Below are 13,045 nucleotides of genomic sequence, written 5' to 3' on the forward strand. Positions count from 1 at the left end.
TCATAAACTATAAATTTGATCTACAACTAAAAAAAAAAAACACCAACAACTAAACAAAACCCTTGAATTTTTGTCCGTTGTCTTCAATATTAACCCCTTTTTCCCCACTTGTGTAACAATCGTAGCCTCGCTCTCTCCTCAATTAAAAAAGAAAAAAAAAAAATAAGACTCATCCTTAACCAAGTTTGACTCGCCCAAGACCTCAAGTTTCAAAAAGACAAATCAAATCGAAAACTCCCATATAATATTATTAGTTTCAACAACTACCAAAGATTTGGGATTCTTTACCCCTCATGAGCACCTGTCGACATGTTCTAGCTATTATGTATATAAGATTGGATCAACAATGTTTTTCATCATTTCCCTAATGGAAAGATTGATAGAGGTTACATATGCAAGTGAATCATGGCATCACATGCACATCAATATCGAATGATTAATCCAATACCCAAAATGGGGAGGGAATTACTAGGCTTTTTAGGGTAGGTCTTTTGAAGTAGTTTCCCCCAAATTCTAATTAAAGCTCTTAATTATTATTGGAATAAAGATAACAAAAAAACTTACATGTACGATTACCAACTTTGGAGTATGTGTTTATAAATGCTAATTGATTATCATAGGAGAGTACAGATATATTAGTTAAAAAGAAATAACTATACTGACTATTTCTGATTTCTTATTTTTTTGACTTTGTACTCGCACTTGACCATTAAAACGCAAGAAAGCTTGGTCATGTTCTGAATCCACTGCGAGTCTGTGAGGCATTTCGTACCCTTCCCTTTAATACATATCCATATATATCATCTACCGGCCCACATATTTAAGGGTTTGAAAGTTCAGTCCGAACCGGTTAGATGGATAAAAATGACCGATTCAATCTGGACCAAATCAAATTCTTGTTAGCATGGTTTTGGATTGCAGAACAACTAAATATTCTGAACAAGCCGATTGAAATTAGACCAAACCGACCAATCGACACCCTTACCTATCCACCATGATGGAAAAAAAAGGTCGGGGTGAGGTTGGAGGTAGGATTCACAGGATTTTGTACCAGCCTCTCTCTCTCTCTCTTTCTCAAAAGGAGGGAAAGGCAATCTACAGTTTCTACACGCTGTCGTGGCATGTTTTTTTTATGGTAAGGAAAAAAAATTGGATACCAAATGTTAATTGATTAACTCATATGGCCCTGGGATAAAAAAAAGTAATAGAGACTAATTAAAGACAATGAGAGTAAATCCATTTGATCCAGATCAGTATCAATATCAAGACTGATCCAAAGATTACAAACTTTACAAGGGAGAAAGATGTTGTACCTGTCGATCGAACAATGCCTATGCATTGACTCGCTATTCAACTGAGCTGAATTGGGCATTCTTAAGAAACACTAATTGGTTGATTTTCGATCGATTAGTTCATTGATCGGTTGATTCAATTGGGTTTTTTTAAAATAGTATAAATTTTGTTTTATCTGAGAGTAGTCTTTACACTCGGACATAGGGACACAATGATCATTGCATACTCGTGGGTCACATGTCGCTCTTGGACATAAAACTTTATCCCTTCAAAATAATGGCTATTGACTATTGAGTGCCAGGATTCCTAGGATTTATACCTCTTTTCTTGGTCCACAATTTAATGTCTATGGGGTAATAATAAATTATTTCTATCAATAAAACAGGCGTCAATGTCATAGGAAGAAGGACCATGAGTAGCTGAAGTGCTAAAATTGACCACATTCCCAAAATTTCAAGGGGTTTTGAAACATAAGAATATTTGTAGAAACTAGCAGAAACAAATAAATAAAGAGGATTTCCTCCAAAAGTTTATATTTCCTATAAATATTTCTTCTTGAATCTTGTATATTTATGTAAAACAAAAGATTCTTCTCGTTTGACTCTGCCGACTCACAAATCTCAAGTTTCAGGCATATATCCCTAGAATAGAGGATTTCTTTATTTTTTCCACGTTTTCAATTTTTTGAAAAAGGGGTTTGGAGACCTTTTATTTATTTATTTATTATGGTTTCCTGAGACCACTGTGAATAGATTCTATCAAGAGATATTTTGGAAAGATTCTAAAATCTTATAAGGATTTATGAACCCTAGAATAAAGTGATGAACCCATTAGCCGAAGAAAGAAAACTTTATTTATTTTTTTATATAAAAAGTAGATAAGAGACAATGAGTAATGGTGTCAAATAAAACGATTCAAGGTATCAGGATAGTTCAGTTTTGATTTAGAAGAGGTCAATACCAATATTATTTACCAAAAAAAAATCAATATTATTTCATTTACTAAATCAACCTAAGACTAGGATTTAATCCTCATCCTCTTTAATGACGGGATGATTTAGTCATAGTACCTTAACAGGTCTAACTCTCGAAGTTTAGAGTGCTCAAAATAGGTTCATCAGCTTAATGATATAATCTTATGAATTAATTATTGATAATATTTAGTAAAATCAATTAACAACATAACTAATAACCCTTAGTTTTTCCTTGTAATTACGACATAATTCTTATAGAAGTCAAAGCTATTATTTATTAACTAATCGTAAACAAATAATTTATGCATGTTAAGCAAATCATAATTGTTTCGATCCTAGTTGTTTCCTTATCAGACTTTCAGTTTTAGAACTGTTCCTTCCCATTTAATAAACAATCCCAAAATCAACTCGCAGAACCAACTCGTTTAATAACAAGATATATAGACCACACTCTCGAACATAAATCATTTTTTTCCTATAATTATATACACTTTTTGTTCACATAGAAAATAATCAAATAAAATTGAGTTTGATGAGGTTTCCATGTTACCGTGTCTGTTGGTTGGTTAACTGAAGAGCTTTTGCTGGTTAACTTATCTAAAAAATTAGAACTAAAAAGAAATTAAGAAAAAATTAGTGGTTATTTGTTTACAGAAAAACAGGGCAAATTCTGTCGTCCTCAGCTCTTGCTTTCCTAAATTTTGTCCCTAAGCTTTATATTAATAGCTTCTGATACCCCCCACGTGGATCCAAATTACGGAGCTTTCCTCTACATATAAAGACAAGTGATCATAATATTAGCTATTAATTAATCCATAAGGACTGATAGGTCATCGATGGGTTAAGCTTAACAATGATAATTTTTAGCTTAAATTATCTATTTAATGATTAATAATTTTTAGCTCACATTATAGTTACAGAACATTTCAGATCCTGTTACATACAAAACTATAGCAATTATAAGGATTATTTTAAATGTGGAACAGAAAAAATTTCGCTGCTGCCCGAGTTGCAGCTACTGGCTACAACCCCATAGTAACAACCTAGTAGTTGCAACCCCATGGTAACAACCAAAGAAATGAAATCCTAAGGGCAGGTTTGAAAATACCCACCTAGAGTGTATTTTTTCACCTATACCCATGAGATTCCATTCCCTTGGCTAGTATCAGGGGTTGTAGGTACTTGGCTGCAACTTGGGTAGCAAAACCTAGGCAATAGCTAAGTTTCGTTCGGATACTAAATCCTAAGGGTGAGGTTCAACCTTTCAAAGGATTTGTCATAAAAAAAAAAAAAAAAGAATGAGACTGTTTAAATATTACATTATTACTCTTGATTTTCTTATTGAAACCCCCCTTATTGTGTTCTAATAAATTATTTTTTTACCCATTTTAACATAATGTGAACTATTTTAATGAGGGTTAGTGCTGTTATTTCATGAATGTATCATATGTATCCAAAAAATATGCATGATAATAACAACTTTTAATGATGATACAGAGATTAATCACTTTCAAATCGTTCTTGAAAACTCTTTTACACTCTTCATTTAAAAACTTTAGGTTTCAATTAAAAAAAAAAAAAAATTGTACTTAAAACTCAAAACTCATAATCGGCTTCAAGTTGAAAGCTCTGGCCCAATCAATTTCTTTGAGATAGAAAATGGTCTTGACTGTCAGAGCCGGCCCAAATATTGAACAATAATGGGGACAAAAGATGTTCCAATTGGAGGGTCGGTCGCCTGGTCCAGAAAATGGCCCACCAGAGGTCCTTATGGTAAATGCCCGTGGGATACTTTTAGGGGTCTTTGCATCATTAGTCTCATAAATCTCATATTAAATAATAAATTAAGGTTTAGTTTTGCACATGTAATGAGTAATTCAACGATTTGACAAGTGCGTGTGTCCAAAGCTTCACGTGGGAATTATCACTAATTGAGCCCAAAAATATGTGTTGAGATCCCCTACACGTACGTGCAGGTAGGGTCAGGTATTATTGTATTAACAATGTAAATTATGCTCAGGTGAACATATATGCAAAGGATTTGAACTAAAATAGTATAAAACCATCTAAGGCGAAGGTGTTTATACCTATAATCACTATCCTATCCTAAATCTGGTTAGGCATTTTTAAGTTTGGAGAATTTTTTTTTTCCTCTTTCGTAAAAATAAACTTGGTGGGTTGGAAGAGGAGGATTCAATAGTGAGTACTGTGATGTCAAAGTTCAATCCCAACCAATATGACTATTTAGAAAATAAGCTTTTAATTAATTTCAGTTTAATTATGATTTCCATGTATCTTGAACTGAATTAAAATCAAATCAATTGATGCCCTTATCTTGGTGTTATTCTCACAAAATTAATTGGAAACTTGTGCCCCCTTTTCTCTCTTTCACACACACATGCAAGCACACATATGCACACACACATGCACACACACACATAGTATAAAAGCACCAATGGATGAGAGGAGAGGGATAGATAAGCAGTGGCGTGTTCTAGCTACCCACAAGAACCTAACAAGTTACAACTTACAACCTCTCTCTCTAAAGATATCACGTATAAATCCTTGTATTATGTACATTTAATAGTTAATTAGTCACAAATTTAAACGAAGAGGAAGGTTGCGTTTGATAACGTTCCAATAAAATATTTCTGGAGTTTTTTCGTTTTATAGGAACGAAAAAATAGAATAAAGTGTTTGATGCATTTATGATGTGTTTCAAAAAGAAAAAAAAAAAACACTAGAAATGAAAAATCTGACGGAATGCCAAGATAGGAGTACTGTCATATTCCAATTTTTGTTCTCTACAAACAAATGACATTATGATATAGAAATTAACATTTCATTTTTGATACCAAACCTTACAACGCCAGCGAAGGTGTAATGCTTCCTTTGCATAACGCAATAACCCATAATATTCTTGGATTATTTTTTTTTTTTTTTTTTTTTTTTTTTTTTTTTCTTTTGCGTCGTCGTACCGCTCCTTTCTCTCTCCCTCTCTCTCTCTCTCTCTCTCTCTCTCTCTCTCTCTCTCTCTCTCTCTCTCTCTCTCTCAGTTTATTATTCCCTATATAGTATGATGGTTTTGTGACTTTTCTTCTTTTCTCGATAATTTGTTGCTGCCTTTATATTCCTTTATTTTTCTTTCATTTTCAGAGCCAGAATCATCCCATCTTCTTTAGACAAGCATTCTTATTAGTCCGGAATCAAGATCCAAAATAGATTCCCGGCTGGGGCCTATCTTCACTAGGATTAAGTTTAGGCTCATATTTATTTGGCCCAAATACTTATTTTTTATTTATTTATTTATTTTCTTTTTTCTGAGTCATTCCTCTCCCATAGGCCACTAGGATGGGAGAAAGTTTTCCCTCACCCAAGTGGAGAGAGAATTTCTTCATCCATGGTGATCTAATGCTATGATAGAACTCCTAGAACAATGAATATCATCATTAACTATCACTCCTATTTACGAAGGTTTAAAATACGTTTCTCGGCCAATGTGAGGGTTAGATCCCATGGATTACAACTCTCTCCACGCCATGGGTGAAGGGGAAACTCAGTCCAAAAACATATCCATGTTCCGATTAGCCTAAGAGCTTCTCCACATGGCTGAGTAAGACCTTGAGGTTTACATCTCCACAAAATTTCAGTTCGATTTGACCTTTCATGCATGTAGTAGCATGGTTTTGGGTATTGTAAATCATAATCAGATTGACAGTATTGGCCAATGCTGATACGGAGTTAGTATTGTATTGATGGTATTGGAACAGGGGAGGAAAAATAGTTAAAAAAAAAAAACCATATCAATATCTTGATGTGGCAAAAGTACTCAATCTACCCAATCCATATCAGTAACGATATTGATTTTGACAGCAATTGATACCAATCTCAATACCATGCTCTAAAACCAGGCGAGATAAATCTAGGTGCCCATTCCTTCCCTAACATCCGAGGAGGAAATCAGGTCCTTCCAAAACAATAAAGAAATGTGGTCTGGCCTTATTTGATTTTTGTTACACTATGAGTCATCCATTTACATTCTGAGAATCTTTTATTGCCTCATTGTTGTTATAAAATGTGAGATTTTCTATGAGTTGTTTGATAGTCATTGTCTTTGGAAGTTAAAAAAATGACATAAAAACAAATGATACTTTCTTTATATAAGGTTAAGCATAAGATCTCACCTTCTTCAGTTTATTTTTCCCATGTCTACTTACTCTCTAAGCTTTTTGGAAACCATTAATGGGGTCAAAGGAAAAAGTGATCTCCATAAGAAGTTAAAAAATGAGAAAGTAAAAAGAATCCTATATTGGAAAGTGAATTTTTAAGCAACAGGAAACATAAAACACAGGTTAGGAATTTCACTTCACAAAAGTTTTTAACTAAAGACATATCCCAACAACTTATTGACAAAGGCACAGATTTTGAAGGTCAAAGCTAGGCCATTCATGAAAAGTTCATATAATCCATTCATAACTTGAAGACAAACAGAAGAGGAAGACCCTGTTGATCCGTGAAGCTTTAGACTAGAACATTCCCCCTATCCTTAACTGAAAAATGGTTCTTTCCTGGCAGTATTGTTGGTGTTCATGTCTTATTATATGTTACAAGAACCATAGGTAGTGATACTATAGGATCAGGATGCACAGGAAAGGCTATGCACCCTGAGCAAAAGCTATTACTTCGAATTTAGAGATGAAGACTGATGGAGTGTGAAATTTTGCAAACTTTCATGAAATATTTCGGTTTCGACAAATGTTGAAACGAAACCTTGAACTATACACAAACATTACAGTTTTTCGATTGAAATCAGACTTGAAACTGAAACCTGGAACTATATAATATATGGTTTCATGCCTGGAATAATCAGATATTTTATGCTTCACCTCCATTGCATAGCATGTGTGATTCTATCATGGAGTCTCAGTCTATTGTGATCAAAATATATTTTATCAAAAATAGTGTGCTAGTGAATGCTTTATTAGGGTGGCAATGGACCCTAATTCTATCCTGATGATTTTTAGCTGATTCTCTAACATCTATTCTTCAACAGTTGAAAAACTCAAATCTTAGGGAATCCTACAAGATTCGAAGGTGAGAACGCTCCAAAAATTGTCCACTTTTTTCCTTTCTTGTTTCTGTTGCATCAACTAATGAGATGGATCTATGTTTATCATAGAAAACCTAGATCAACCAAGACTATTGTCATACTAATGAGATGGATCTATGTTCTTCTAATGAGATAGATCTATGTTTATCATATGTTTAAATCCTTCAGTCCATCTCCCCCTCCTCAGGCATAGAAGAGCTCCAGAGTCCGGTATGATTGTATAATTCTCTCGGCTCCGTAAGCAACATGTAATTTTCAAAAATTCATGCTCCAGTTCCGTCATTAACTCCTACCTACAGCACCAACAATTACAGGAATCCAGGCTTGAAACCAATGGTACTAGGCACAAGCACAACAACTAAAATTCAACTGAATCAAACCGCATCAAGGTATACACACAGATGCTAGAGCTGTCTTTAAAAACACATCGCAGATACAGTCGTAATGATAGTCGTAAATCCAGACACCAAGTAGTGGACTCCATGGTGCAAAACATTGGTGACCTAATGTAGGGAGCGGCAGCGAAATTGATGTCAATACTCCTCGACAAATTAGACCAACATACCTATGAAGGCTATGCACAGTTGCACAAAAGTAATAGTCTCAGAAAAAAATGAAAACATAATTTTGGGCAAAACAGCCGGGCAAGATCCATGCTAGAGCATGTAATTGGAAGAACCACATTTGTGAAATATTTATATAGATTATCTCATTACTAAGAAACAGTTATGGCCCTAAGATCAAGGAAGCACCCCAAGACAACTGCTCTGGGCAGCTGACTTATCATCAGTCTGGTGTTGTCACCACATGCATTGGCATCTTCCTCGTAAGGTTCCACAGGCTGCCTTCCACTGCTGCTAAGTTATGACCGGACTCCCTTCAGTAGTAGTAGCTCCAAGATCTCCTAGAAGCGAACTCGTCCAGGCAACTGAAAGCCAGATGCCCAGGAAAACAACATATTGCCCACCTCAACCTCAAAAAAACACTAAATTCACTTGCTTCATTCGATTTTTGGAAGGGAGCAACCGCTTCACACTTCACTCTTCAACAACATTCACAAGTTCATATTCCACCAGCGACAGGTTGTTATCTTCCTTCACAGCAAAGCTTGCAGGTTCAGTGACTTCAACACGGCCCCACTTGTCTACAGCAAGCCTCATTGAACCCTTGAACATGTCGATTTTCGCATTGCGTAGTATTACAGTTGTATCAGGTTTCATCAAGTCCACTGGAACAAACACAATATACAACAAATATCATAAAATAATAAAAGAATATTGGAATGGTGATTCAAGCCATCTCTACTCCTATGGAGAACCCACAGATGTGTAAATAATTCTTTGATATATGGAGTTCTAAACAGACAAATAAGAAAGAGTGAACACTGACGAACACCACCAGTCAATCAATAAATACAGGCATTGTGGGTCTTGAACCCCCAAAAGAAGTGAATAACAACATCAGGATCAACTCAGGAAACCAAAAAATAACAATAATAAAAATAATCGCATATGTAAATGTAGCTGATAATTAAAGATGATAAGTAGCAAGAACCACTAAGATTCAAGACTAACAAAAACATAAACCATAAAATAACAACCTGTAATTAGTGAGAAACATAAACAGCAGCACGGAGAAGTGAAGCAGTGAGGAGGTGGTACCAACATCAACTAAATAGCAGCAGCATTCAACCACACTCGAGAGGAAACAAAGAATACCCCCACGGAACCACAATAACATTTATGAATAATTTAAAAATTTAAACTTCCTGGTTAGACCTCGCACATCCCATTAATAGCCTCATTTATAGAACTAGAAAAAGTACAAGAAAAAGGAATCTAAAAGAAGGGTAAATTCTTGCCTCTTTTAAATCTTCAAATTCAATCAATAAGGCTGGTGGCAGTTCTGCAATTAACCAGAATTCTAAAGGACTACTAAGGTAGATAAAGAGGGAAGGGATATGATAGGAATTAGTAATTAAAGAATAATGGTAAACTAGGCATCAACCAAAAAATAAGGATAATATAGAATTTTAAAAGGGGGTATTTTGGGAAAAAGGATTAAGGTGACAATTAAAACAGTGTCATCAAGTCATCTCCCTCCTTCGAATGATATCAGAAATCCAGTGGTAGAAGAGTCTGATTCAAGTGGGAGAGGTAGCTAACGCCCTGGCCCATTGATTCCAACTGATAGGCCTTCAAAACAAAAATCAAACAATGAAATAAAATCGCCGCAGCTTGGGTCTAGCGAAAGAACAACCATCCAGAGTTTATTTATAACTCACAGCAGATATTACTTTCAGGTCTGGGCTTCTACAGTTTGAATTGCTATAGGGTAAGGATGATGCTCCTTAAATTGTAGAGAGAGAGAGAGGGAAGGGAGTGATGGAGATCATACCAGTTGTGCGGGTACAACAGCATCACTGGAACAGTAACAGCAAAGAACAAAGGAGAAGGAAGGGAGTAAGGGAGAAGGAACAACAGAAAATGGAGAGGAAAGAAGAAAAGAGAAGGCTTAGTAAAGGAAGAAGACTCTAATCCGACTGGTTAGAGAGAGACCACACAACACTCACACTGCAAGCTCCAATCTCAGCTTTCAATATTTGATTCTTCAATAATGTCCTTCGATGGGATTACATGATTATTTAACTAAAAGAACTTCTAATCTCCAACTTAATCTAAAATAGAAACGGTTGTAAACTAGGGAACTACCTCGAGCAAATAAACCAATGTCCTACATTAACAATCCAATCTAAAACTCCCATAGAAAAAGCTAACTGAAAATTACAAAGAATCCCATTCACCTGGCCTGGTTTGGTCAAAATTTGGTTCAATCATGAAACAGATCATTTACTCTTCTATTTCCATCTACAATCTGCATAAGTGTTAAATGAGGCCAATTTCTGGTATGGAGGTTCCTTATAAGTGTGGGCTTCTTGATGTTTGTAAACAGCTTGTTGACTTCTGTTTAGGCTTTTTCCTTCGCCCAATGGCAAGATAAAATTGTTACTTCAGAAAAAAAAAAAAAAGGTCAAATAATCAACTGCACTGACAAATAAATTGATGTGATGTTTTCATAGCCATATACAAGATTTAAAAACCCAGGATATGAAATGGGTCAAACAGATCAGCTATTATGTCTGATTCAATCACAATACTTAAAAATTTGACAGTACAACTAAAACTAGTAGTTTTTCTTCTTTATATGGATGGATATACAAATATTTCTAAGTGGAAGGAATCCTGAGTTTCCATGTCATTTGCCCTTTGAAGAAAGATCAAGCAAAGGAAAACCCAAAGGGGACAGGTAAATTTGAATGATGTTTCCACTAATTAAAACACGTGTCATCGCAGTAATTGCTTGCATGAAGAGGTAAGAGGAAATGGGGGGACCCATCTACCCTTGAGAGAAGAAATCAAGTGGTTAATACAGTCAACCTCTGTGAGAGAATCTGCGGACCTGGATAGCAATCTGACCAATCAATAAGCCAATTAAATCCTTAGGCATAAAGAGCCAATAGGATTCAACCTTGTTCTGGATCTACCCTGATTCTGTCCAAGTTCATTCCATTGCAAGTTCCAAACACACTAGTAGTATAAGACTTCAACCTGATCACAAAACGCTTGGAGAACAACTGAACAAGACTGCAAACAAATCCATGACGCCTGGATTGCAAAATGAGAAACCATAGCAGCAGAACCATACAACAGCACAAGAATTAAACAAATTAGAAATTATGGACAATGATATCCATGGTGCGTGACTAAACTTCTTTTGGCCCAGTTTGTTTCGTTGTACACTTTTCCAGTCTTGCATGAAAACTTTAACCTACCTTCTTTTTTTTTTTTTCCCCTTCTTCCAGTTTATGCTAAAACAAACAGTGTAAAGCCCCATTTGTAGAAATATTTTCCTTCTCTTCCTTTTTAGAATGGAAACGTACGGAGCCTATATGATCTAGACATTCCAGGCAATAACACAACAACAGGATGTGAACCCTCCAGTAAAGTGTCTATTGATGGGAAACATTACCTTGCTCATTCCTGGCTGTAAAAACAATTATGCCAGTCTCATCTCCAACCAAGCATTCAGCTATGCGCATCTGACGAACTTGCGGCCCATCAGGGCGGCCCTTCTGCAACACCATCTTCGAGCTCACCACCTTCACAGTAAGAGTGTGCCCACTAGTTCCCGGCCGAAGTTGATCAACCTTGGTGAACACTGGTTTCCTCATTCCAGATTTTGCTTCCGCCATTTATAAAGCAATTGGGAACCAACCTGCTTTCAAGGGAATATTGTGCAATTAGAACAACGATTGAACCATCAAAAGAGCGTCAAAGAATTCCGAAAAAACAAAACTGTAATGTGAAATAAATGTAAATCCGCATACGTGTGTATTCGTTTGTGATTAGGGGATACAGAGAGATCCCCAAACAAGAACAATAAGAAAAACTTTTAAATGTGAAAGTTAATTTCTCAGTCCTTTCATCACTCAGATTCAATATTTTTCAAACATTTTCTGCATTTGAAGCTAGCAATCAAATCCTGATCTTCCCCAACCCCCCTAAAAAAAAAATCAATTTCGGAATCAATACCGGTCAATTAAAATTTTCTCTCAGAGACCGGATATGGGTCGATGTAAAAAACTTACATATAGACACAACGAACCCTAGACCCGCTCAAAAAAAACCAGAAAAAGAGAAATGGATTTAAAAATTCTAGGCAGTGTAAGAAAACAAGCAAACAAACAAACAAAGAAACAAAAAATCTTAGAACACGAGTGTCCGATCCACAAGTCACATAAACATAAAGTAGAATACGAAAACCCTAGTTTACAGATCGATCGAGCAGATATCGGACTACATTTTATGATCCCTGAGCAATGAAAAGCACAGAATTACAAAACAAAAAAAATAATTTTCACCTTTGTAGCTGGGAGAGAAACGAAGTGACGACCGATTCGCAAACTGGAATTTCGATGGATCTGGGGGATTTCTCGATTCTTGAGTTCTCGATATGAAATGGAAATCGTTTAAGAAGCTTTTAGTATAAAAGTTAACGCATTTGTAACCGTCGATCTTCCAGCACTGACAGATATCTGAACCGTACAAGTGGACTTAGAGACTGGTCTTCTGATTGAGGATCACATTGGCAAAAAAGGATCAATATAATCATAAACAACGTTAGGACTTGAAAGGTAGAGACATAAATGGATAGAGGATTAGGATCCTCTTCAATGCTGGGACAGAGCTGCCAGTTAGAGTTCTCCCTCTCTTATTAGTATTCTCCAACACCGCCCGTCGAAAGAGATGATTCAAATTCATTCAAATAATCTTTACTTAGATATGCAATATCCTTAATTGGATATGGATGTGAATTGAATTCAGATTTTCAATTATCCATTTATATCATTGACTTCTGTAACTCTGACTATTCTCTCACAATTCATGTCTCTCACTTTTTAGTCATGATTATTATTTTTTCATCCTTTAGATTTGTAAAATCATCAAACACCCTCAAGATTACTAGTTTGTTTGTTTGTTTTTTTAATTGGATATCTATTAGAATTAAATAAAGAAATTTTCAAATTATTTGAATTCAAATCCAAATATTCCATAACAGAATATAGATATCCCTGAACAAATACAAATGCAAATCAAATCTTAATTAAA

The 13,045-nt window shown here is 35.4% G+C and overlaps 1 protein-coding gene across 1 annotated transcript; it reads right to left on the reverse strand.

The window, feature by feature from the left end:
- Nucleotides 1-7,974: 7,974 nt before the first annotated feature.
- LOC122076891 (uncharacterized protein At4g28440-like) lies at nt 7,975-12,452 on the reverse strand. The gene is made up of 3 exons (XM_042642503.1): nt 12,298-12,452; nt 11,406-11,651; nt 7,975-8,604 (listed from the first exon to the last, which is right to left on the reverse strand). The coding sequence occupies exons 2-3, from the start codon at nt 11,626-11,628 to the stop codon at nt 8,414-8,416; spliced, it is 414 nt and encodes a 137-aa protein (XP_042498437.1). The 5' UTR covers nt 11,629-11,651; nt 12,298-12,452; the 3' UTR covers nt 7,975-8,413.
- Between the last annotated feature and the right edge of the window lie 593 nt (nt 12,453-13,045).

The sequence above is a fragment of the Macadamia integrifolia genome, chromosome 4 (assembly GCF_013358625.1).
Source record: "Macadamia integrifolia cultivar HAES 741 chromosome 4, SCU_Mint_v3, whole genome shotgun sequence".
Classification (NCBI taxonomy): domain Eukaryota; kingdom Viridiplantae; phylum Streptophyta; class Magnoliopsida; order Proteales; family Proteaceae; genus Macadamia; species Macadamia integrifolia.

Coding starts and splice junctions, on each gene's coding strand:
- LOC122076891 (XM_042642503.1), bottom strand. CDS start 11,628: ATGGCGGAAGCAAAATCTGGAATGAGGAAACCAGTGTTCACCAAGGTT. Junction 8,605..11,405: donor TACAGCCAGGAATGAGCAAG/GTAATGTTTCCC, acceptor TGTTTGTTCCAG/TGGACTTGATGAAACCTGAT.